At 31.8% G+C, this 26,424-nt stretch overlaps 2 protein-coding genes across 4 annotated transcripts in view; one reads left to right on the top strand and one right to left on the bottom strand.

The window, feature by feature from the left end:
- Nucleotides 1-26,424, bottom strand: part of LOC140436080 (uncharacterized) — a 1,443,853-nt gene that overhangs the window by 512,986 nt on the left and 904,443 nt on the right. The window lies entirely within an intron of this gene.
- LOC140436204 (glutathione hydrolase 1 proenzyme-like) overlaps nt 1-26,424 on the top strand; it is a 61,393-nt gene that overhangs the window by 1,436 nt on the left and 33,533 nt on the right. Inside the window, exons 1-2 of one of the 3 annotated variants that reach the window (XM_072524901.1) lie at nt 18,265-18,357; nt 18,472-18,573. The exons of 1 other annotated variant lie outside the window; for it this stretch is intronic. In XM_072524901.1, coding sequence (XP_072381002.1) covers nt 18,548-18,573 — 26 coding nt within the window. In that variant the 5' untranslated portion in view covers nt 18,265-18,357; nt 18,472-18,547. Of the gene's footprint in view, nt 1-18,264; nt 18,358-18,389; nt 18,574-26,424 lie in introns of those variants that run through there. One more of the 3 variants, XM_072524900.1, reaches the window with a different exon arrangement.

Raw genomic sequence — 26,424 nt, 5'->3', positions numbered from 1 at the left:
AAGCATGCATATATCCTTTGATGTACGATTTTTAGAAAACACTTTTAAATGTGACTCATTAAGCTAATGGTCCGAAAATCATTGCAGAGTACGGATTTTGTTTTCTTTGGTAGAGCAATAAACGTTGACTTCAGCCTTGATCTTGGTATTACTTTATAAGTTTAACATAAGCATTTTCAGGTCCAAGAGCTTTGCCATCTTTTAGTTGTGATATTACTTTTTCCACTTTATCTGATGTGATTGGTGAGTGGTCATTAAATTCGGACCTATTATCATCAAAGAGTTCTTGTATGTATTTGGCTCATATGCATATTTCTTGATTTTTATCTGTGATGATGTTCCCTTGTTGATCCTGCAGTTTGCTAGCTGTGTTGAATTTTTGAAGACCAGCTGCTTGTTTTTCCTTTTATGCATATTAAATGTATCGTGTTTTTGTTCCAATAACTCTATCTCTTCACACTGTTTTATTAAATATTTTTCTTTGGCCTTTCGTATTTCGCTCTGAATATTTTTGTACATTCTTTTGTTATTCAAAGAACTTCTACTTTCTTCCATGAGTTGCAGTATTTTGTCATTCATCTAACTTTTTCTCTTTTCTTTATTTTCTATTAGATGTTTTTCTCTGATCTTGTTAAAGACTTCACATATACCTCGCGATCATAAAGTCCGGGTCACCTTGAAAATCACCGATATTTCATTTTTAACGAGCTTTATCGTAAATAATAATTACACAAATACAATACAATACAAACTTATGCATGTTTCTGGGAATTGTTGTAGTCTTAGCGGTTTCCTTTGCAACATAGAATTTCAATAGTGACAATTTCGCGGGAAAGCGCACACTTCCCAAAATAAACGGTACCTGTAACTGCCGCTTGTTTTAAATGTCTCATTTGTGCTTCGACTTTCTGTTCAAACGCAACGAACAAACGTTTATTATTGCCACCATTAGTGTTTATTAGTGCCATTATTAGTGTTTATTTTTGTTTATTTTTTCCCAAAAATACCATTGACTGTTGTTGAAACGGCACAAATTGTTGCTCTTGTGAAAGACGGTCACACTCAACGGCAAGTCGCAAGAACTATTGGCGTAAGCATTTCTACGGTTCAACGAGTGCTTCAACGCTTTCAGGAGAAGGGTTTGCTATCCAGACGACCTGGCTCTGGACGAAGAAGAATGACCACGGTATGAGATGACCGTTTTCTTGTGTTTCAGGCTTTACGAAACCGGACCTCAACTGCGATTATGCATCGAAATCGTCTACAGGAAGTAAGAAATGGGCAATGTTAGCGTTGCAACAGTCAGGAGAAGACTTCGTTTTTTTGGACTATCTTCTTGGGTAATGGCTACAGGACCGCCACTTCGCCCGGCGCATCGAGTTGCACGACTAGCTTTTGCTCGACAATACGCGCATTGGGAAATTAACGATTGAAGCAAAGAGTTATTCTCAGATGAATTCCGTTTCTACCTAACTGGATCCGATGGACGTGTAAGAGTTTGGAGGAGAACCGGTGAATGATTGTAACAAGCTTGCATTGCTCCAAGAATGCCATTTAGTGGAGGCTCGATCATGGCTTGGGGAGGTGTATCTTCCGACTTCCACACAGAATTACCCTTCATCGAAAATGGGTCCTTAACTGCACGAAGGGACATTACGGAGATTCTGGAAGAACATGTTCTGCATACCATGGCAAGGCTTGGAGAAAACGTCGTTTTTATGCAGAATAACGCGCGAAAGCACGTTGCCACGATCAGTATGCAATACTTAGACGAGGTTGGAATTACCAGGTTACCTTGGCCAGCTAGGTCTCCGGACCTGAATCCCATCGAACATATCTGGAACGGTTTGAAAAAACGTATTCAACCCCTAACATCTCCTCCTAACAACGGAGAGGAGCTTAAGGATCTGTTAGTGAGAGAGAACATACCACAACATGTAATCCGGAGAAAAATTGAGAGTATGCGCCGTCGTCTGCAAGAGGTCATTAGAGCAAGTGGAGACAATACACGATATTGATAATTGAAATTTCACTGACATTTTACCACGTTCTGTATTTTCCATTTTTTTCGTATGCCTATTTTATCAACAATTTGGTTTGTTTTCTGCTTTTTCAATAAAAAACAATAAAAAACCGTTTTTTTTCTTTCAAAACAAACATTGATGACAAATAAACGTTACGTTAACCTAAAAAAAGGTTATTACTCCACCAGAGGCAAAAATATTCCAGAAACTTGAAATTTTCAAGATGACCCGGATTTTATGATCGCGAGTGTATTTTGAAGTGATTCTTCTGGATCGTATGTTTGCTTCATGTTGCTTAGCTTTTCTGAACGAATCCATGCGACTGTATCCTTTGTTTCCTTATCTTTTAGTCTTTTCATATTACATTATTTGTTACTATTCTTTTTTGTAACCTTTTTATATCCAAACCTAAATTTACCAATACCAGGAATATGATCTGACGATACGTCAGCACTGGGATAACATTTAACTCATAGGCATCCATTACGGAATCACTTGTTCACTATTATGTAATCCACCATTATCAGTAATATAATATTGTATAATAAAGGAAATGTAATAAATAATGTAATAAATTGGAAACTACAGACCGATCAGCTTGTTATTTCAAGCTCTTTATAAAAAAAAATTACTAATACACTGAGATCTAAGCAAATTTTCACCAACATTAGAGCAAGCCTAATTTAGGAATGGCTTTGCAACTAATGACTACCTTCAAGTAATAAAATCCTTAATAGGGAAAGATATATAATAAAACAAGCCATTGATAATAATATTTGTAGACTGTGAGAAAGCATTTGACTTAGTTACAGCATAGCTCCATCTTACAAACTCTTATAGAGTGCAGTATTGATTAAAGGTACATAACTCTTCTTCGGAATATATACAATTGCACAAACGCTGCAGTGAGGATGCACTATGACACCAAACGCATTTTCCTTGGAGAAAGGTATTAGTCAAAGAGACACCAACTCTCCGTAACTATTCACTGCTTTATTATAGAGTGCTATGATTAACAATAATTGGCAAAATATTAGAGTCAACATAAATGGGGAGTTTCTAAACAACTTAAGATTTGCAGACAACATAGTCTTTTTTGAACACCGGGTAGATCATGCCTGTCACCTTCTTTAAGACCTTCAGAGCTCTTATACACTAGTTGATATTAAAACTAACTTTTTTAAAACACAATAAATGATCAACCTTGCAGTGGCCAACAAAATTTTAACTAATGAAAATGCCTGTTAGTATCTTCGCTACGAGATTAAATTAGAAATACGCAGAACAATATTAAGCTATCTACCCCAAAACACCATACGGAAAATCTGAAAAAAGTTAAAGATATCTTATAAAAAATAAATATCTACCAATATGTTACAACCATCTAATTAAAAAAAGAAGTTGCATTATCAGAAACCAATCTAATATCACTACAGGCCTTGTAGGCCAATGGCTTCTAAAAACTTGGTTATGTCCCTCCATTTTTTTCGGTCCCTTCCTTTCTCTCTCCAATTTCTCACGCCTATTTCTGACAGGACTTGCTGTTATTTACTGCTTCCAACCATTTCTGTTTTGGACGATCTTCTATTTTTTCCCCATTTCTCCCTCCTTCAAATTGTTTTAACATTTCGATTCTTTGCCATTCGTATAATATGATCAAGCCATCTAGTTCCTTGGCCTCGTAGTTTTGCCGTTATTGTTGGTTTTGCATACATCCTCATTATTTCTTTATTCGATCGTCTTCTCCAAATATTCTTTGATGTCTTTATTCCTCCGAAGATTTTTCTGAGCACCTTTTTTCCCAGATCTCTACTTTCTTTTCTTCCTGCTGGTTCATAATCTACGTTTCACTGGCATACTTATGGCATACTGGCATGACTTACAGTTTTGCTGTTCTTGACACATTTTTTGCTTTCAGTAATAAATTTAGTGACCCTATCGCTCTGCTTCCCTTCAATAATCTTTTGTCTATCTCTTCTTCTTTTCCTGTGTTCGTTATGGTTACTCCTAAGTATTCAAATTCTGATACTTATTCAAAACTGTAGACAGTCTCTGCTTCTTTCATTTTGATATATTTGTTATTATTTGTTATGTCTCCTCTTATTTCCATCTATTGCGTTTTTGTTTGGTTTATTATTAATCCGTATCTTTTTGCTTCTTCTTCAATATTTTAGGGAAACTTAGCAGTATTTGTCTTATTTTTATTTGCTGTGTATTATTGATAAATATATTTCACGCCGAATAGATGAATATATTTGATACGAAAATTCGATTCGATAATACAATTCGCTATACATATCATGCCTATGGCCTAGATATAACCAATTTTTTAATTTTTGTTTTGTAGCTACATGAAATATTCCACCAAAGTTGACTGAATGGTCAACTAAAGTGACTACACATGGGACTACTTTAAAAAGTCCGTGCGTGTTTTTGTTACATTTAAAATTCAGTGCTTATATTTGATCTTCTTACGATTTGTTCTAATACTAGGTTAAATAAATTCGTTGATAGTGGATCCCTATGTTTTAAATCTCTATTCATTATGACCTAACTTGAAAAGATTCCTTCCATTGTAACCCTATTCATCGTGTTCCTAAGCGTTATGCTCACTAGCCTTATAAGCGTTTCTGGTATTTCTAATATTCTCATGACCTCATATAGCATCGTTCGATTTAGGAAGTTATACAGATTGAACAAATTTAAAACGGAACATACGAAATCAATGTATTTCGGCTCAACTCCGCTCTAGGTGGTTGGCCAACAAAAGGTTGTCAAATAATTATATTATAAAAATCCAATACTTCAGCGGGCTGCTGGATTCGGAACTCATTCAAGAACAAGTCAAAACTCCACCCAAATAGGTTGCCTAGAATCACTGAAAAAACTAGACTAAACAAGCAGTTATTATGCTGTCAAACCACTTATCGCTTCCTTATAGTCCAAGAGATAGAGCCGAAATTTTGAACTGATCAGTAATACGACATTTCTCTATTGGAATATATTCATTGTAACTGGGTTAAAACTTTGCCTTACAGGCGGACGCCCCTCGTGGTACAGGGGGTGGCTATACAGGGATAAAGTTGTCATTTTTGTTCGAAAAAATTAACGGTCGATAATATGTCTAAAAATTTGCCCAGAGTAAGATCTTGGTATAACTAGACGAAATCCCAAAGGGCGGACGCGAGAGTAGATACATAAGGTGTGGCGGACAGGGGTGAAATTGCAATTTTTTGGGGAAAAATTAACGATAAGTAATATGTCCGCCATTTTCATGGCTCATTATTTAGCCCCTGAAAACTTTAAATCCAAAAGGGCGGACAGCTGGGTTGGTACAGAGAGCCACAAAACGGGGTCAAATGTACCACTTGCCTGCGCATTTTAGGTCTCGGTAACAATTTTCAAACTGATTTTATTATGATATTTTTATACCGATTGATTTGAAAATTTGTATGCTCACTTCTGTTACTATTTTGAGAAGCGTCAAGTAGAGTTTTCCTCAAAATTTTCCAAAAAAATTTCCGTAAATGAAAATTTTCGTAATTTTTTGAGGTAAAATCTAATTTGTAGAATCCTTTCGATTTTCTGTAAGTTATACCATGATTTTTTTCCAAAAATTTTCAAACGATTTTTCCGATAAGAAAAAAAAATTTAGAAAAACTTTTCTAAAACATTATTTGATAAAACTCTACGTCATCGTCTGAATCTTTTATGGAATATTTTGTAGTATTAAAATGATATTATGATAATGTTTTTTTTCCAAACTAAAGTCATATTTACTTTACAAATCACATTTTTTTTCTTAAATATAAATATTTTACGAATTAATTTTTAATTGAATAAATGTTTGATATTTGATATTTTAATAAATTAAAGTAATTTTATAATGTTAATTATTAAATATTTTTGGTATAACAAATAGTAATTTTACTTATTTTTTATTACAATAAAAAGGTTTTTAAATTTATATTGCATAAATAATGATTGTTCAGATATAAGAAAAATTTGATTTAATATTACATTAATAATCAAATACAAAATATATTATTTCTATTTATCAATAGATAAAATTCAATTTGTAGAATTCCTTTAACATTTTACAAATAATTATTAATAAAAATCAATTTAATAGTGGAATTATCAATTTTTTAAGTTTTGAAATTTACTTTGTAGATATTTTCAATATTTTTTTTTTAACTTTCAAATTGATTGAATTTTTTTTCATTAGTTAATTATAATTTTACAAATTCTGTTTGGACATTAATTTTGCATCATTATTATTTTAAAATATTAAAATAATAATGATGCGCGTTCATTTAGATCAGTAATTCTAGACGCATGCGCTAAATGTAATAAGTATCAAGATGCTTTTATTCAACTTGGTGAAACTGACTTCGATTGTAATGAAGTTTTTGAAACCTTAGAAACTTTCGTATGTCACTTATATGGAACAGGACTGACGAGAACAATTCCAAAAAGAAAAGTAAACGATGTCAGATTTTCGAACGAACCTTCGTTGATGTGAAAAAAACTAAAAAATTTCGATGCTTCAAGCTTACCACCATGTCAAGATGAATTACACCAACATCTACTGCGAGTTCATTATATTTCAAATATTTGAACAAATGCTCATAAAAAAGTACCAACAGAATTGATTGTTGAAGAACATGGTTGGGAGTTTGAAGATGAAACATATAAATTCAAATGGTTTAGTGGACCTCAGATGCCAGAATCAGTTCGAGAAGTAGTGATTGAAAATCAAGCAGATAATTAATGTGATATTATTGAAAGTGAAAGTTACGAAGATGATGAATGTAATGACATCAATGAGAGTGAGAAAAATGACGAAATTTTTAAAGTTTTTCTAAATTTTTTTTTCTTATCGGAAAAATCGTTTGAAAATTTTTGGAAAAAAATCATGATATAACTGACAGAAAATCGAAAGAATTCTACAAATTAGATTTTACCTCAAAAAATTACGAAAATTTTCATTTACGGAAATTTTTTTGGAAAATTTTGAGAAAATCTCTACTTGACGCTTTTCAGTATAGTAACAGAAGTGAGCATACAAATTTTCAAATCAATCGGTATAAAAATATCATAATAAAATCAGTTTGAAAATAATTGTTGCCGAGACCTAAAATGCGCAGGCAAGTGGTACATTTGACCCCGTTTTTTGGCTCTCTGTACCAACCCAGCTGTCCGCCCTTTTGGATTTATAGTTTTTAGGGGCTAAATAATGAGCCATGAAAATGGCGGACATATTACTTATCGTTAATTTTTCCCCAAAAAATTGCAACTTCACCCCTGTCCGCCACCCCTTATGTATCCACTCTCGCGTCAGCCCTTTGGGATTTCGTCTAGTTATACCAAGATCTTACTCTGGGCAAATTTTTAGTCATATTATCGATCGTTAATTTTTCCGAAAAAAATGACAACTTCATCCCTGTATAGCCACCCCCTGTACCACGAGGGGCGTTCGCCTGTAAGGCAAAGTCTTAACCCAGTTACAATGAATATATTCAAATAGAGAAATGTCATATTACTGATCAGTTCAAAATGTCGGCTTTATCTCTCCGACTATTAGGCAAGCTCCTCTTTCCTTTAAAGGAGACTGATAGTTGAACGATATTTTATACAATGTCTATCACCGGGTATGGATTTATTTTTGTCCAAGTTTTATATTGGTCCACTATTTCAAATGCAGTTCAAACAGACATATATTAAATTGTATGTTCCGTTTTAAATTGGTTCAATCTGTATGCTTGGTTAAAATCGATAAATAGCCTATGTAGTCATTACGTTTTGTTCATAGCTATTATTTTGTATTAATTTTAGCATACTTATTTGATGACTATCTGTTCTTTCTGATCTAAAACATCCCTGCTATTCTCCAATCACTTTGTTATCATATTTTATTAATTTTTTCCTAATCATTTTTGCAAGTATTTTATAGACTACTTCTAATAGTACTATTCCTCTATAGGTTTTCTCAGTTTGTCTCCGTTTTTATAAATAGAACAAATAAAGCACTATTTCATTTTTTATTGCTACATTTCTTCCTTTTGCCAAATTATTAGTGTCAAGTGAAATATCCTTTCCTTCAATCTTTCGCCACCTTTCTTAAAAATCTCAGCTGGGATAACACTTTGTCCTGCACTTTTGTTATTTTTTAGGTCTGTTATTATTTCTTTGACTTCATTCAGAGTTGGTTCCTTGCACGTCCCTTCTTCATCTTCTTGCCAATTCTCATTTCCCTCTAGTTCCTCTTGTTGGCTTGTATTTAATAGATCTTCGAAATATTCCGCATCTGTTTAATTTTTCTGTTGTTTCACCTAGAAGTAAGCCTTCTTTGTTTATGCAATACTGTGGATTATTCTTTGTAGTTTCTTTGGATTTCCTAACTTCTTGGTAGAAATTCTTTACCTCTTTGTTTGTGTAAGTAGGCTTCTTCTACATTTTTCAATTGCTTTTCTAGCCGTTCTCTTTTCTTTTTTCTGCAAATTATTTTCAATTCCCTTCTTCTTGCCACATAGTTCTTGATCGCATTTTGGGTATTTTCTTTATCTCTTTGTAGTTTTGCCCTGTTTCTCCATGCCAAAACATTCCTATATTTTTCATCGAACCAGTCTTGCCGTCTTTTGATATGCTCTCTTTCTATATACTCTTTCGCTACTTCCGATATGGCTGTGTGTATGGTCTGCCACTCTTCATCTATATCCTGTTTGAATGAATTCTTTAGTTTTTTTATTTATTTGTTCCTGTAGTCTGTTTACAACCTGCTTCTCTTGAAGGCGCTCTAATTGGTAATTTAATCTATCTCTAACAGATTTTGGTATTATTGGTAATACCAAAGTAATGTCACTAAATCAAACAAACATTATATATCCCTACCATACATTAATGGATTCTCTGAACAAATGTCTAAAATATTGGAAAATATGATACTAATGTTGGACATAAATTGTCAAAGACATCCGGAAAATATTTTTTAAAATTTAATCATTAGTTGGATGTTATTTATAAAATAAATTGTAATGACTGCAATTTAACATGTATTGGGCAAACACACCAATATCTGCAAAGAAGAATCGTTGCACACAAACATAGTATACAAACCAACAAATCAAACACAACAGCCGTAGCCAAGCATTCTTTGGAAAATCGCCATTCTTTTGATTTTGAAAATGTACAAAATTTGGAAAAAGAACAAAACTACAGCAAAAGATGCATATTGGAAATAATTAGGACATTAAAGATCTTTCCAATATGTATTACAATTGTTTTTTAAATGCACCTTGGTAGATATTTAAAATATGACCCTGAACCACTCGTATTTGAGGTCCAAATACCATTCCTACATTCCATGCGAAACCACCAAATAGCAAAGACATTAAAAATTTAAAGTGTATTATGTAATGTTTATATAATTTAAGCGCTTATTGACAATTAAAAATATCCAAAACGTTTAAGCAACAATAAAGTGTTTTATTTATAGCAGACCGACAAACCCAGGAATTAAAAAGTATCTATTCACGGTCAGGAAATAGGGAGCCATTTATATATATATATATATATATATATATATATATATATATATATATATATATATATATATATATATATATATATATATATATGTACATATTATTTGCCCTAGTAGATCCGCATTGGTAAAATATCTATTAAATATGTATCTCAGCCATTTCTGAACGGTTATTTGTTTTTTGCTAAAGGGAATAACTGAAGGCAAATCGCATGCAATATTGAAGTAGATTGGTTCGGTAAAAGGAAATACTATAGAGAAGTTGATGTGAAGAAAACAATACTTGATTGTTCCTTATTTCAAGAGACGCTACTTTTGTTTAGAAATAACTGACCGAAAAATCGATATCATGGAAATCGCAAGCGTAAGCTTTGCTTATCGACGGAAATTTTATGTTCTGGTTATAAGTACGACAATACATATTACATTGTATATCTACTCTAATTTATAATATTCTGTAAAAACAAAAATAAAATTGTATTGTAATGTTAATTATTTCGAGCTTACATATTAATAGCAATGCAAAAATCCTACTCGAACCATGTAACCTTTCTTTAGACCTTTTTGTAATCTTTTAACATTGAATATTCATTTTAACATTAGATAAAACCTTTAGCGAGCCATTTATATAGAGCAACCTAAGCTCCTCTTTATTATTATTTTAATGCAAGGTGCATTATTTCTGCTGTTACCTGTCATAAACGAGGTAATCTCGGGAATTTTCAGTAAAGCTATCAAGTAAAATTCTAGTTGTCGTTTACAAAGCATCAGGGCAGGACTAAAAGTCACAAAACTTGACTAAATATACAACCGAAGAGGAGCAAATCTTAAGCTATCAGTGTTGACAAAATATAGTTCATATTGATTTATGTAGACTGAAAGACTTTGTATTAATCACGGATATACAAAGGAATATAATTCTTGTCCTGTTATCCTTTGTAAGTTGTTTAACCAACCACTAAATATCTTTCGGTTATACTAACAGCTCACATTTTTACATATATGTATATATATATATATATATATATATATATATATATATATATATATATATATATATATATATATAATAGACAGAGCGCTAAAATACAACAACGTTCTACCATGGCGATAGAGAAAACTGACGCAAACGCAAAGCAGTCCCTGCATCTCCTTCTAATCGCACTGGCTTATCGACCATGTGACCTATATGACCAACGATCAATAAAGCGCTCGATCAATTTCAACCGCTTTGCGGTTATAATTTCATCAGAAATTTCTTTCTTCATGAGTTTTCAAAGATTTTCTATTGGATTTAGATCGGGCAAATTGCCTGGCCAGTTGAGCACCTTTACCTGGTTGTCAGCAAGGAATTTTGTAACATTTTTTGCCTTGTAATAAGATGCCCAGTCATGAATAAACGTTAAACTCTTATTCGGGAACCACTCCTGGAGCTTATGAAGCATTTTTGTTTGTAGTACTCTCAAGTACTGGTTCTGCCGCATTATTCCTTCGAAAATGTAGAGTCTACCAGTTCCTTTACTGCTTATGATAGACCACACCATGATGCTCAGGGAGTGCTTTATTGTCCTTACAATACAATTCGCTTTGTATGTTGTCCCAGGTCTTCTCCTCACCAATTTAGCTCTATCCACGAGGATCTGCACGATAGATTCGTTGGAAAAACAAACTTGGAATATTATTATTATTTTAGAATCGTGCACAAATTTACTAAATGTAAACTACATAAAAAGACAATGTTAAGTAATTTTATTTACTTGTTTTCAATCATCAATGGTCCAATCTTTATGATATTTAGCCCATTGAACTTTTTTTTTCTTTATGGCTGTTGTAAGTGCGACTTTTTTGAGGTTCAATAGGTTAAAAACCCCAGATCCTTTATTCGCCGATGAGCTGTCATTGGTAAAATATTGATGCCAGACTGCTGCATCATTTTCATTAAAATCCTTGGAGGTTGTTTTCTGTTTGCCAAGATAATATCTTAAATTTTCCAAATTTTTGTCAAGTTTTTCTTTATACTGTCCAAAGTTGCCCTTGAAACTTTAGAACTTGATGCTTATGTTCTGCGGGGATGATTAGTGTTCAATAATAAAGTATTTATACCCACTATTTTCCTTGGTGAGATGTCTTTGGCTATTCACATGATGTTCTGGCACCACTGGTGTAACAAACATGCAATGTTTGCTAAATTCACAAAAAATAATATACGACTGTCAGAATATCACAGAGGGCAACTGTTTATTAGAACTCTAAACACCAAGAATACAAAATAATATGCAAACGAGTTGCAAGCTAGACTGGATAGCACTGACAAAAAATGACATCTGAGTCACGTATTGCCACGCCCGCTGTGTTGCCACTGCTGCTAGACTATTTATTGTACTTTTATAAAGTTTTTCAAGATAATCAAATGGAAACAAATGCATTATTATATTCTGCAGCTCAAGTATATACCCTTTGTGTAAAAAAAAATATAATTTTACTAGGTGGCACTATTAATTTGGATCACCCACTGTAGTAAATTAGATTCGAACCAGGTTTTTATTTTAAGTAGATTAGAAGTTATAGTTGCATGATAAGTTCCAATATTAGAGTTTCTCTAAGTAATACTGGAATCATCAGCAAAAACAAAAATTTTTCCATCGATTTTTAAGTTAATGATGTCATTTATAAAGATAAGGAAAAATAGAGGACCCAATACTAAACCCTCTGGTACTTCACATACAATGCTTTTGTGACTAAAGTCAGTATCATTTGCTCTAACTAGTTGTTTCCTATTCCTCAAGTAAGATTGGAACCAATTTAAAGATGTACCTCGAATTCAGAAGAAATTTAGTTTTTTTGTTAAAATATCCTGATTTACACAATCAAAATCTTCGGCATAGTCACAAAAAATAGTGGCTGTTTGAAAATTATTGTTTAGTGCTTAATAGACCTCAAGTAGAATAGAAAACATAGCATGACTGGTACATTTATTAGATAAAAAGCAGAACTGACTTTGTGATAAAATGTTGTTTTCAACGTGAAAGGACATAAGTTGGGCTTTTATAACTCTCTAAATAATTTTGGATAGGATCGGTAGTAAGGCAATAGGTCTATAGTTGCAGACATTAGATTTTTAACCACCCTTATGAAAAGGAGTAATAATGACTATGGCTGTACCTGTTTTTTGGGAGATTTAAGAAAATTGTTATGGATAGTCCATCAGTACTACAGGAAGATTTGCTTTTGATACTACTGATTGTTTGAATCAGTTCAGATTTATCAACTGGTCTTATAAAGAATAAATATTTAAGACCTTTTTTGAATTGGGGAGATAGGAAAAATAGGATCTTGTTGTGGCAAAATAGTTGATGATATATTTTTACTCACATTAACCAAGTATTTATGTAGATTTTCAGGGTTTGGAAGAGACAATGTTTGAGCTGTGTTAGTTTTATTTCGAATATAGTTTATTATGGACCAAGTTTCTCTTGGAGCATTTTTAGAGCAGCTTTCCAGATGATCCTGATTGGTTCCTTTCTACTGGGAGATATATTCAGTGACAAAAACGTTGGTAGTAAATTTCTTGATGTATAGTAGTGAACGCATATTCTTTTTCTGATATGCGGATACCTTTGGTAGTCCAGGATTTGCGATGTTTTAACTTAATTGTAATTAAAATAAATGCCTTTTAGAGACTAAAAGGCATTTAAATTGTAATTAAAAATACAGACAAGCCTATTCACTGATATTATAGTCCACGTCCACAGAGGGAAAGTGCCTACCAATGTCCCACACATGTCGCCGTAAACGTCATTTTAAGATATTTTATAACTACTTAAGTCAAATGAACTAAAACTGTAGAGCTAAAGTCGTATAAAACATTATGAATTCACAATTAAAAAAATAAGGGTTATTTATGGAGATAAAAAATATACCATCTCTTAAGTTGGACCAAAAAATACACTTTCACAAAATTTTGTTGAAATCGGTTCAGTGGTTTTTGAATATCAGCTTGGACAAACATCGTGACATGAAATTTTTATATATTAAGAAGGCCTTTTTGTATGACAAAAAAAAAACAAATTCCTAAGTTCTTTGCAAACCACAGATTTTTGTTAGAAATACGATATATGATTGGTTAAAAAGGTGACTCTAGCTTCAAATACGCTTTTCGGGTTTTCTTCTATTTTTAAACTAAACTACCGCAAAGTGCTGGTTACCGACCTTTAAATAGTACCTTGTACCATTTTATTTTGAAGTCCCCTCGTATATGTCTTAATTGAAATCCCCTTATATATGCATTATAATAACGAATAATTTTTTCAATGTTTCTTAGTTCGTATCCTTCAATTTAAAACCAATATAATCTTTTTCGTTCTTTTTAGGTCGCCGCCGTCGATAATAAATTATTTTATTGTTTATTTATGTCACAGGCGCAAATTCTTCCATATTTCTTTGTTCAAACCGCCCGATATTGCGTTTTCAAATTAATTTACGTCTTAATTTCCATTGTGTTTAGTTTATACCCTAAGTGCTTTGTTTGTTCTAACTTATGCGAGCAATTTTTAAAGAATTTTTCGTCACTTTCGTTGGAGCCGCGGTGAAGAGCGGTGATCTGATCTCCAGCGTCATGTCCAAATTCAATTTGAATTTTTCGTTTTCTGTTTTTGTCCCTTTTCAGGGAAATCTTCGTATTACGTTATGGAAATCAATTTTAGTAGCAGTTAATCGTCTAATTCCACCTGTTTCGGTTGTTTAAGAGGCAGAGTCATAAGTTTTGTGCTCAGTGCCGGCTTCGGCCTCAAATGGTCGATCCAATTTGCAGTGTGAGATCCAGTCCCTTTTGTTCGTGTGTTCGTGTCCAGGATTCAACTCCATCCACGTCAGATTTTCGTTCCAGATTATGGAAATGGTTTCCCTTTGTTCCAGAGTTTCGTTCTTGCAGTTTCAGTCCAGAGATGTAACAAGTTTCAGAGTTATGTGCGAAATAGTGAAATCCAGGTAACATTTTTTTGTGTAAATTTAAAGTAAAGACAGACATTTTTTTAATAATTGCTTTCATACAGGATAAAAATTTGTAATATTTAAAGTAGTAAATTTTATGGTTTGACTTTAGCTGTCAATTTATTTGTTCAGTTTTTTTAAATTTAATGTTAATTAATGACAGCCCGTTTTAGCATTTTTGATTTGTTTTGTTTTCTTAAAAGAAAGGTTAGCTTACATGTAAATTTTGTAAGTTTTTGTAGTATCTTCAACTCCTGGAAATTGTAAACAGATGACACATGTAAGTTTTTTTTGTATTTTTGTATTTTGCAGCTATTGTTCTCTTTTTTTTTTTGAGCATTTTTGTGTTCTCGATGTTTTGTAACTGTTTGTGGTGACACAAAAATAAATGTTAAATTTTGTTTCTTAACATTTGTTTATTTTTTTTAACTAACCCTTTTTTTTGAGTTTCCATTTGAAAAAGATATGTTTTTTTTATGTTTAATAATTATATCTCCAGTTACAACTAGCTGGTTGTAATGGGTATAATTAGGCACCTCAAGTGGGGCCCTATATTAAATTTCTTGAGGTGTTTCCGGTTTATTTTCATTCTGTTTGTCCTAAGAGATTTATGACCCTTTATTTCATTTTTATGTAGTTGCCCCAATCCAAACCCCCTTTGTCTTTTACTTATCCACGACCCCAGCTCTCCAACTAACCCCTGAGTGCCCGTTCGCACAAGTAGCGTTTATTTTGCTTACCCTATCTTAGCTCCAAGAATTTCTATTCCCCAATCTTCTACCCCCAAAATCTTACCCTATAGTAGGCAAAATATATCGTTACAACCTGATAGAAAATAAAACAACATTATAAGATTTTTAGTTTATATTAAAACCATAAAATCTAGTCATCAACTTTCTAACAGAACATGCGACAAAATGTAAAGGTATGTCTTGAAATTATGAAGTACGTTACTGCACATTCACGCCAGTTTAAAATGTCCCGCCCGTCGTTTACACTAACCCAATAAATATAAGGTGAGAGCTCTTAGCAGAATTAGCTGTAGTAAAAGGTTTAGTTAATATGTAGAATATATGTGTGTACGAGGAGGGTGACGACAATTTTATAAATTGTTGGAAAATTTATTGGTCTCTGGGGGAAAGTTCCATGCATTATAGATTACACAAAAACTTTAACTTTAACAAACTTTTGTGCCAATTTGTTAAACAATAAAATTTTATGAAAAATAGAATAACTTCTAAAAGGTATTAATTGTATAACAATAAAACACTGAAAACTTTGTTTTTAAAAACTTCCACAAAATTTATTATAAACTATTATCACTACAGCTGTTTCGGCTGATTGCCTTTCTCAAGTGATAATAAAATGGGTTGAAGAGTGGAGAACTGTTTGTCTCAAGTTGGTCATTCAGAACTCTATTTGTGTTTTTTAATTTATTAATTTCCATAGATTCTAACAAAGATAGTTTAAGGCCTTAATTTTGAATATAAAGAATTTTAAATTCGTCATTAAAAGAATGATTATGATCTAGAAGGTAAAGTGCGTATGTAGAATCTGTTTTTCTATTATTGAAAGCCCTTTTATGATCTGCTATTGGTTTATTAAAATTTCTACCAGTTTGACCGATGTAAGTTTTTGGGCAGTCGTCACATTTAAGTTTGTATACACCACTGTGTGAGTGCTTTTTATTTTGGCTCTTGTTGTTTTTAAATACATGAACGCCAGCAAATGGATAGGCCAAAGAAACCCACAGAATCTGACAATAGGAGACTATAACATCGAAAGCGTGAAAAATTTTACATATCTAGGTTCACTAGTTACCGCAGATAACAATATCAGTGAAGAAGTTAAGAGCAGAATACATATCGATAATAAAAGATATAATGGACTAATTAAACATCTAAGATCACAAGAAAAACCAAATGCAAAATATACAAGTCCCTGGTAAAAACGGTCCTTGTATATGGATAAGAGACATGGACACTGTCGAGAAGCGATGAGAACCTATTAGGTACGTTTGAACGAAAAATCCTTAGACACATATATAAGAGGGTGAAAAAAATGACATATGGCGCAGAAGATATAATTTTGAACTATACACAGCATACAATGAACCCGAGGTCATAACATCCATAAAGATCGGACGTTTGCGCTGGATGGGCCATGTTGAACGGATGTTGGAGACTGAAACACCAAAACATATAATGAGGCAAACACCAGTAGGGAGAATGGTCAAAGGAAAGACCCAAACTTAGAAACATGGAACAAGTGGAACAAGATCTGAAAACACTTAAGATTACCAACTGGAAAAACAAAGCAAGGAATAGAGCAGAATGGCGGAAAATCCTAGAACAAGCCAGGACCCAGAGAGGGTTTTCGAGCTACTGATGATGATGATGATGAGGGGTGGTAAAGTCAAATACTAAAAAATAAAGAAATTTATTTTGTATTTTATGAATATTTAGTAAACTCTGTTCGTATTGCATATTGTTTTTATATTGCTTCTTCCAAATAATGCAATAGCAGTTTTTGTAAGCTTCATAATTAAGTTATTGTTTGCACATTACATCTTTTTATTTTCATACTTCTTAGATTGAGACAGAAGGTGTAATCTCTAATATAGCTTTTGAGTCGATTGTTTTGCACTCAACTGTATTATTGAAACAAATAATTTAAGATCACTGTTAGGGTGATAAAGTACCTACACAGCGGAAATTTTATTTGCGACAAGGAATACAATTACAATTCTTTGTGTTTCTTTATCTTTATATTTTATGTAAGTGCTTCTTTATTTATGAAGTTGAAGGTAATCTTAAAACTGGATAAAAAACTTTTTATTTAATTTTAAAAACTTAAGTATTAAAAATTCCAAACAATCTTATGGTGCTAATTTTAGAATATAGCTATTAAATTTGTAGCAAGAAAATCTTTAATAGCCACCACTGTACTCTAATTGATATTACAATTATGAATAATTCATTAAATTACTAATAATTAATGTACTTATTAGTCCAAATTTGATTAAAATTTGCAATATCGTTACGATGTTCTACTTACACATTAAATTATAATGATGACTTAAAGTCATCTAATGAAATGGGTTTAATTTACTGGATACAAAATATTTGTGTATAAATTTACCTTCTCTACATTCTCTGTTATTTATTTAATCATAATATTGGCTATGTAAACCGAAAACTTTTGACAATCGTTTTATACTTAAATAACTTTATTTGTCGTATAGTTTTTTTCACTTTATGAGTCAATTTCTAATGGAACTGAATTTCTAAAACAATGGAATTAATTTCTGAGTCATAAATTGACAAACAAATATCCTTTAGGCAGCGAGATTCACAAAGGCTCTACGTTAAACACCAATGTTTTAATTTGTTCATAAAAAACCTTGAAAATTACGTTTATAATCAAAAAAAGATACAAAAATATAAAATTTTAAACAAATTATACTGAAAATATCAATATATATGTCATGTCATTCTGAGCGATGAATAAACTTTCAACAAGCCGTATAAATATGTGATTTATGTGGCTCTATAGATATAAATTGCAAATTTGTCATATCTTTACAATTGATCATAACCACTGGATTTTACGTTGTGAATGTCACAGCATATTTTATATAATCTTGTCGCCAATTCAACCTTTAGTCCTCTTTAGACCAAACAAGAGAAAATTAATTCGTAAGAAAAATTGATCACTTTATTAGTCATAGTTGCAATGCATAAAATGAATACCTATTTACTGTTTAATTAAAATTCATTGTGCGATTAACTTTTACAAGTAAGTACTCATAGAACTAAACTGAATTTTAACTAGACGTATTTTCCACGTTTACTAATAAAAATTAAAATTTGTATTGTATAAAATAAGCCTCTGTATTTTCCGATGTTTGAGGATGGACAATTTATATTTATTTGATCATAAGTCTGATAGCAGTAAATAGTTAATTTGTGGAAGTGATTTAATAAAAATGGTTCAAACAGTCGTAATAAAAAGGTACGTTTAATTTTTGTAATTTTTCAAATTAAACAATTAGACATACAGGATATAAATATATATATATGTATATATATATATATATATATATATATATATATATATATATATACATATCTAATATCTAATCTAGAGGCTAAAATATATACCGATAATGAAGTTCCTGTATAATTAAAATCATATGTATCTCGTTTTACTGTAATAATTATAATAATTATACTGCTGTTTATCTGTGCACAGTTTATGAAGAAGATAGCCCAGTATTAAAAGTTTAGAAATAAACATTACCAGTAAACTGTGCACGGGTCAACAGCACTATAATTATTACAGTAAAACGAGATACATATGATTTTAATTATACAGGAACTTCATTATCGTTATATATTTTAGCCTCTAAATTAGACTGCAATATGGCAAACATCCAATTACGGTTACAGATTCATAATAACTATTCTACTATTCATTAATAACTAATACTATTAATTAAACGAATAAACTAGAAGGTTTGGTATACTAAAAATCAAATGATAATTTGGTGCATATTTGGATGTAGTTTTTAGAGGGCGTCACACATTTTTGATATATCAGAGTATAAACTACACAAACAAAGAACAAATTATGACAATTGAAGTATTCAAAACTATTACAATATAACCCAAATATTAGCACTAAAACCCATTATTTGGGTGGTAAAACAAAATGCGAAATAACATAAAAGTATATACAAAAAGTATACACAAAAATTCCAAGTGATATTCCAACCAAAATATCGAGGAACTACGCTGGTATGTTTTTTAAAATTTTTTTCAATTATGTTGAATATTTAATTCTTACAAGACTTATTACATTGTCTATATAAGACGAAATGCTTTCTTGCGATTTATTGTGAATGTAGAAAAGAGATTTTTACAAAATTTTGTAAATTAGTCAACAAAAATGCTTAAGACTCTTATCTTTAGTCCTATTTAAAATATTAACAGTTGCCGGACGGCGTCCTAGATCAAAACTAAAGATAACAGAAGAAAACCACACGAACACTCATTTTCGTACAGAGTGACAAGTACAGTTTCTTCTGTTCGTAAATCTACACTTTTAAGTTTGCATGCTATAATCAAACACAAAGTAAGTCGGTGGATAGAGCTTTTAGAAAAAGGACCAGTACCGTTGACATGCAATAAAAACAAAGACCACGTAATGCAAAACCTGAAGAAATAGTCAATAGTACAAGTCCATATTAAGTCATTTTCTGTTAAACTAAATATAAAAATTAGTTAGTTATGTTTTTTTAGAGGTGATATACCTATCAGCTTAAAAAGAGGAGCATTTAATCAGTGTGTCCTGCCTGTCCTTACATATGGCGCAGAGACACTTACCCTAACAAGGACATCTACACGAAAACTACAACGTAGAATGGAAAGATCATTGTTAGGTATAACGTTGCGAAATAGGGTAGGAAAGGAAGAAATCCGTAGAAAAAGTGGTGTAGAAGACCTTATAAAACACATAGCCAAAATTAAATGGAGGTGGGCAGGACATGTCGCTAAAATAAAGGATAATGGGTGGACCAAAAAAATCATGGAGTGGAGACCGAGAGCGAATAGACGAAATCCGGGAAGACCACCCACAAGATGGACTGACGACATAAAGAGGATTTGTACCAACTGGATTGCAGCAGCGCAAGATAGATCTGAGTGGAGGTTTTTCAAGGAGGCCTATGTTCAGCAGTGGACGACTATGGGCTGATGATGATGATGATGATGAGTTATGTACGGAAAAATGTCCAGATGTCTCAGTTAAATATGAATTTTGTAGAGCTGTCTTCACCAAGTTTTTTCAGTTACGCTTCGGTAGGCTTGAGATTGACACCTGCAGCAAATGCAAAAATAAAGTCCCAATATTTGAATGATAATGCTAAGAGGGTAGCAATAGCTAAAAATATGGTGCATGTACTTCGATCAAACAAGTTTTTTGCTAAAATAAAGCAGTTAGAGGCTCCTATCAAAGTGGATCCATCAGTAGGAGGAATATGCCTTGACTATGTGTCAAATATATCTAAGATAACGTTTATCTGATTTAACTGACAGTCGATGTGTTTAATATACACGATCATAAAACTGGTAAAAGCTACTTATATCTGTGTCATAAAGAGTTAGGCAAAAAGAGCTCTAACGAGGTGTGTTTCTTCATAATGGATTGTATTATTAAAACACTTTAACTTTTTCTCTGATAGAGCTGGAGGTCAAAACAAAAACCACAGAGTTTTAAGGTCCACCAGAGATTTAAAGACTTCAGAAAAAGTAGAACGGTAAACCAGTACTACCCTATTCGTGGTCACTCGTTCATGCCATGTTAACGTAACTTTGCTCTAGCAGAGAGAACAAGGCTAATGAAATTTATACATTAAAAGAGTATGTAAAACTTATTTTAACTGCTAATACTAAAAGTAATTTTACTGTCCATCTGATCAAGCATGATAATAGTATTATCAAAGATTATAAGTACTAGTGGACAAGATAGATAACTAGGTAGGCATATTCCCAAAGATCAAAAAATTTTGATTAATATAAGCAAGTTCATGCAATTTTCTTGTAACTCACAGGCTAAAGGTCAAATTTTTGCTCGTGAATATATTGATGGAATTGTTGACCATACATTTGATGTTTCTACATGCACCAAAGTGGAGTCACTGCCTATCAACTTGACATCTCCTCAAGACAGAGTTCCAATTAAAAAAAGAAATTGGAATATCAATTTAAATTTGCACCTTAGTTGGATAAGAACATTCCTGGACACAAGATAATTTACGATTCCTTATTTACATGACCAACTGCAGAAGGTGTATATGAATCCTTCATAAAGTACGTACGTACGTACTGTAAAGAACGTTCATCTACTCCTTTTTCATCTTGGTATTTTGTGTTGTATTTTTTATATCATAAGTAATAATCCTAAAATAATAATGTTGTTTAAAAAACGGATATGTCCAATGAAAAATTGTCTTTTCTGTCCTCTTATAATTGCCTTTATTACATTTTTTAAACAATATTAAACATTGGTGGACTGCCCTATACAGCGATAGTAAAAGGTGTCATAAATATTAGATAGTTTTAGAGGAATATAGAGGAGAATATAGGAAGTTTTTGTATTTATCGCTAACTTGATTTTTGTGACAAGTTCGCTTTCTATTTTCTCTGATTCATTTGATTTTTTAACCTAAAGGAATATTAGTCATATACTGCTTTACTTTTGGTTTCTTTGCTGTTTTGTTTCTCAAATAATATTGTTTAACGAGATATCGAAAATCGGTCAGATTTACGAAGCTTTCAGAAATATACTAATGACTGTACCACACAAAAATTCGACATATACGTACGCCTAAAAAGATCAGAATTCCTAGGAGTAATGTTCTTTTTAAGATCTCTCTATTTAGTAGTGACCCACCTAAAGAAGTGTAGTGGTTATCGTGATGTCGTGTATAGTCTGTCTCCAAAGATCTCTTTAAGACGTCTCTGGTCATTTCTTTTAACTCAAAGTTTCTTTTAAATAGATCTTTTGTATATTCCTGTGTCTGCTCTCATAACATGTCCAAATTATTTTAATTGTCAGATAGGGACCTTGCTGGAGATCCGTTTGATAACCTTTAGTACATTTAAAATTAATTTAATTGTTCGGTGATCAGTCCACGAAATTTGCAACATTCGTTTCCAACATCAAGCAATATCAAGCAGTTGATCAAACTCATATTTAGAGTTCGTGAAATTTAAGCGTCTTTCCACATCTTGGCCATCTTTCCTATGGCGACTTCTGCTAGATCATATGTACGTTTATTTTCTTTCTGTGGTGTTCCTGTGTTTGTGATCAGTGGTCCCAGATATTTAGTTATAAGTATGAGTTCACAAGTTCAAACCGGTCTTAAAACCAACTCTGATATGTTTAACTGCAAACCAATTGTTTGACAATTGTTTTCAACCAGTCGTGTAAGATCAAATAACGCTTCTTGGCTAATTGCAATAAGAGCTGTTTCATCTGCAAAACATAAGTTTAGTATTTTTCGGCCATTTATTGAGATGCCTATTTTCTTGCTTCAAGCGCTCTTCTCATAATATACTCCCCATATATATTAAATATTTGTGGGGACAGTACACATCTTTATCTGACACCTTTTTCTGGATGGAATTCATTTTACGAGTGTGTCAAACACTTTAACTGTTCCAGTAGTATGTTTGTGCAGTTCAGTTATAACACGAAATTGAGTGTTGTATTACTTTTTAAGATAGCAGTACCCTAATCAGCGAAGGAGGATGCTTATCTACTAGACCACTAGATATTACTCTTTTAATTTCAAAATATATTTTGTTATTATATTTGTGTTCCGAAATGAACATTTTAAGCGGTGTAACACTCTGTACAACTATTTTGAAGAGTTAAACAAAATTAAATTTACCACATAATATTATAGTAATATAATCATAGTGGTAAAACACTATATACTCCATTTTAATTATGCAATAACTTCGTTATGTTATAATATATTTCAGATTTTAAATGATACAGTGTTAAAATCAGCCTCCATAACCAAATGTTGATGATTCTATTAATTGTTAATAATTATTGATATAATTATGTGAATGTAATTAAGTTAGTTGTAATGCGATTACCACATTATAACTATTTTGAAAATACAGTAAAAATTACTACAATAACTCGAGCTACAAATATAAAATATATTATTTATGTTATTCACTGTAAAAGTAAAAAATAAAAGAAAGTGTTTTGGGATATTTTATTTTCTTAAAATTGTGTTTACAAAAATCAGGTCTACTCCATTAGTCAGAGACGAAAATGCCACTGAAGCTCTAAAAATTATACGCAGAAGCTAAATTTTGCCAAGCATATTAAATTTGGAACCCCAAAAAAGAAGTTTTACCCCCGGGCTTCCCCCTAAAACCCACCTTGCAGGGTGGTAAAAAATGCAAAAAAATCAATTTATCAAAAGTGAGGCATTTGAAATATGTTTAAAAAAATGCTGGATTTAAACTTTCACACAACAAACGATCTAAAATACTTAAAACTTTTTTGTCAACTAATAAGTTTCTTAAAAGAACAAAACTTTTGCAATAAACTACATTTAAAACCGTCTTCTTCATTACATTTCCCGTGTGATTGTTTTTAATGTAAAATATTAAGTTCTGCGTTTTTTATTTATATTTTAAATGCCTTATATTTATTACCACAACTCAAAATTGAAATTTCATGTCATAGGTTTTAAAGATTGATTCCTAAAAATGAAAATTTGACTACAACTGGTCAATCAAAGTGATCAATTTTATTGATACCACGAGCATCGTAAAAAATGGCAAAAATCACGCCACGTTAATTTATTTAACACCTTTATAAAAACTAAGTTTATTCTCGGCAAAATACAAAAACTGCACACGAAAGTTATTCTCTTTGCCTTTAAAATGCATCTTGAGTTTTGTCGAGAAGACATTTGGATCAAAAGATATCGAATTTTTACCGTCGAGCTGATACAAGCAAAAACGACGGTCGCTTCAAGCGTTGGTTCTAAGAGAACGGTTAGGTCCACACAAAAATTGTTTATAAATATTTTTGTTTAAAATTATCTCATCTACATTTTTTATTTAAAACATTTTTTTCTACGATGAACAGATTCTTGGTAAATCGATTTTTTTGCGTTTTTAGCCTCCTTTTGAGGAGGTGGGGTTAGGGGAGACTCCGTGGGTAAAAGTAATAAACTTTACTACATCTTCTTTGGGGTCGAAAAATTAATATTCTCTGCAAAATTCAGCTTGTTCGTATGATTTTTAGAGGCTAACTTTCTGACGACTGGTCTAATCAATTTATATAAAATTTAAGTTATAGAACATTTATTTACAGTTGTTATAAATTTCTTGCTTGTAAGTGAATAACAATCCAAAAAAAAAGAAAAACTTATTCCAATGCCTGCTAGATTTCCGTATTTTGATCCATAAACTTGTAAAAGTTAATATTATCTCAGTTTATAAATTATGATGTTCTATATGCGCGAGGTATTTATGTTCGTATAATAATTCTATTAATATGTTGTTGTTATTCATGTCATTGTTAATTATTTTAGAATATTTGAAATGTTTAAATCTATGTCATAAGCTATTAAATATTCCTCGTGTTTTTTATTCTTGTAATTTTTTGTAATGATATTTTGGTTTGTGGTACCTCTAAGAGAGTATTTTAAAATTGTTTGTGCTAACTAAAATTTTGTCATGCTAAAAAATAAATCCATCAAAGAATAACATGAACAATTCATGTAATTTTTCACAAGAAACTTGGCATTTTATTTAAATAAAAATCGCAATTCCACAAATTCTTAAACAAAATGTTTTGAAGTTGTGTTAATGCCATAGTATGCACTAGCGGACCAACTCGACATCGAGTTTTTTAAATGAAATTTTTATTTTCAAACCAAACCGGAAGTCGACCTCAAAACCAGAATGCAATTTTTAGTTCATCAAATGTCGACATGGATATCATTTAGCAGTTAATTTTGCATGCTGATCACGAATCCGGTGTCAGATTTGCTCTATCTTGACGTTTTATGCGCGTTTCGGGTCACTTCCGGTGTCGGATCGCAACCGGAAGTACATATTTAGATTCGTCTCGACGAGACCTTTCGATCCATATATACATTGTGGGATCTAAAACTTAAAGTAAATTTTAACTTCCGGTCATCTCAAAACCGGAAGTGAATTTTTGTACCAAAAGTATATCTTGACAATCTCATACGTAATACTAATAATATTCCGAAAAAATATTTTAATTATCTAATATGGTTTTTGAGTAAAGTGGTGGACAAAAAAAGTGCTTAGCGTTTTAGTATATAAGATTGATTGAACTCATCATTAAAGAAAATTAAAATTTCTGGGAAGGAAGTGCAAATAAATATCTTTATCTCCATGTTTTGAGTCGTCCTTAAAAAATCAAGTGAACAAGAAATATTTGATCAAAAATAAAACTACTACCATATAATCAACTGATTTATTTAAACTAGAAAAAAAGGTCCGGTTTAAAAAAATTTGTTAGTTTTGTTCATAAAAAAATTTTTATCCTGTTTACGGTTTTTAAAAATTCTAATAAAAATTTTATAAATAAGATAACTGGATAATTAATGCCATATTTTTTCCGCAGACGATTACTTAATTTTTAAATAAAAATATTAAATTTGTCTATGAATTAAAAGTTTGGCAAAATAAATTGTAGATGTAAAAAAATGTACCTTTTCTTGCAAAAATTAAATTTTTCTGAACAAACATTTAGGCAATTATATGGCCTATTTATTTTTTTCCTCACACAATCACTTAAATTTTTAATAGAAAAATCAAATTTTTCTATGAATTGGAAATTTTTAAACTGAACAACAGATTTAAAAATGGGAGTTTTTTGCAAAAATTAAATGTTGAAGTGAAAACTGGTTTAGCGAACTTTTTGGATGGGAAAAAACATTGAATACGCTACAGATTTTTGTGACCGTCACCGCTACGCAAATTAGTCATAAAGACGCACAGCTTGAGAACGACTCCACGGATCGTGACGTGTGGAGTGTTGTTGGAAAAGGAAGAGGGAAAAAACACACATAGTGTTATTGCCAAAAGGGCATTACATCATATCTCCATTGTTATTAGTTGGAGCGTGTCACACGATTTAAGCATCACGCGCATCACACGATTGGATCGCGTGATGCGCTAAATGAAAGGGGAGGGGATAACGAATATATCAAGATAGAAAGAAGATATGAACACGTATTACAAGTATGGTTGTAGTTTTGAATGTACGAAAGATAAATACAACGGACTC

This window comes from Diabrotica undecimpunctata, chromosome 3 (genome assembly GCF_040954645.1).
Source record: "Diabrotica undecimpunctata isolate CICGRU chromosome 3, icDiaUnde3, whole genome shotgun sequence".
Taxonomy (NCBI): Eukaryota; Metazoa; Arthropoda; class Insecta; order Coleoptera; family Chrysomelidae; genus Diabrotica; species Diabrotica undecimpunctata.
This window is presented reverse-complemented; position numbering and strand designations above follow the sequence as displayed.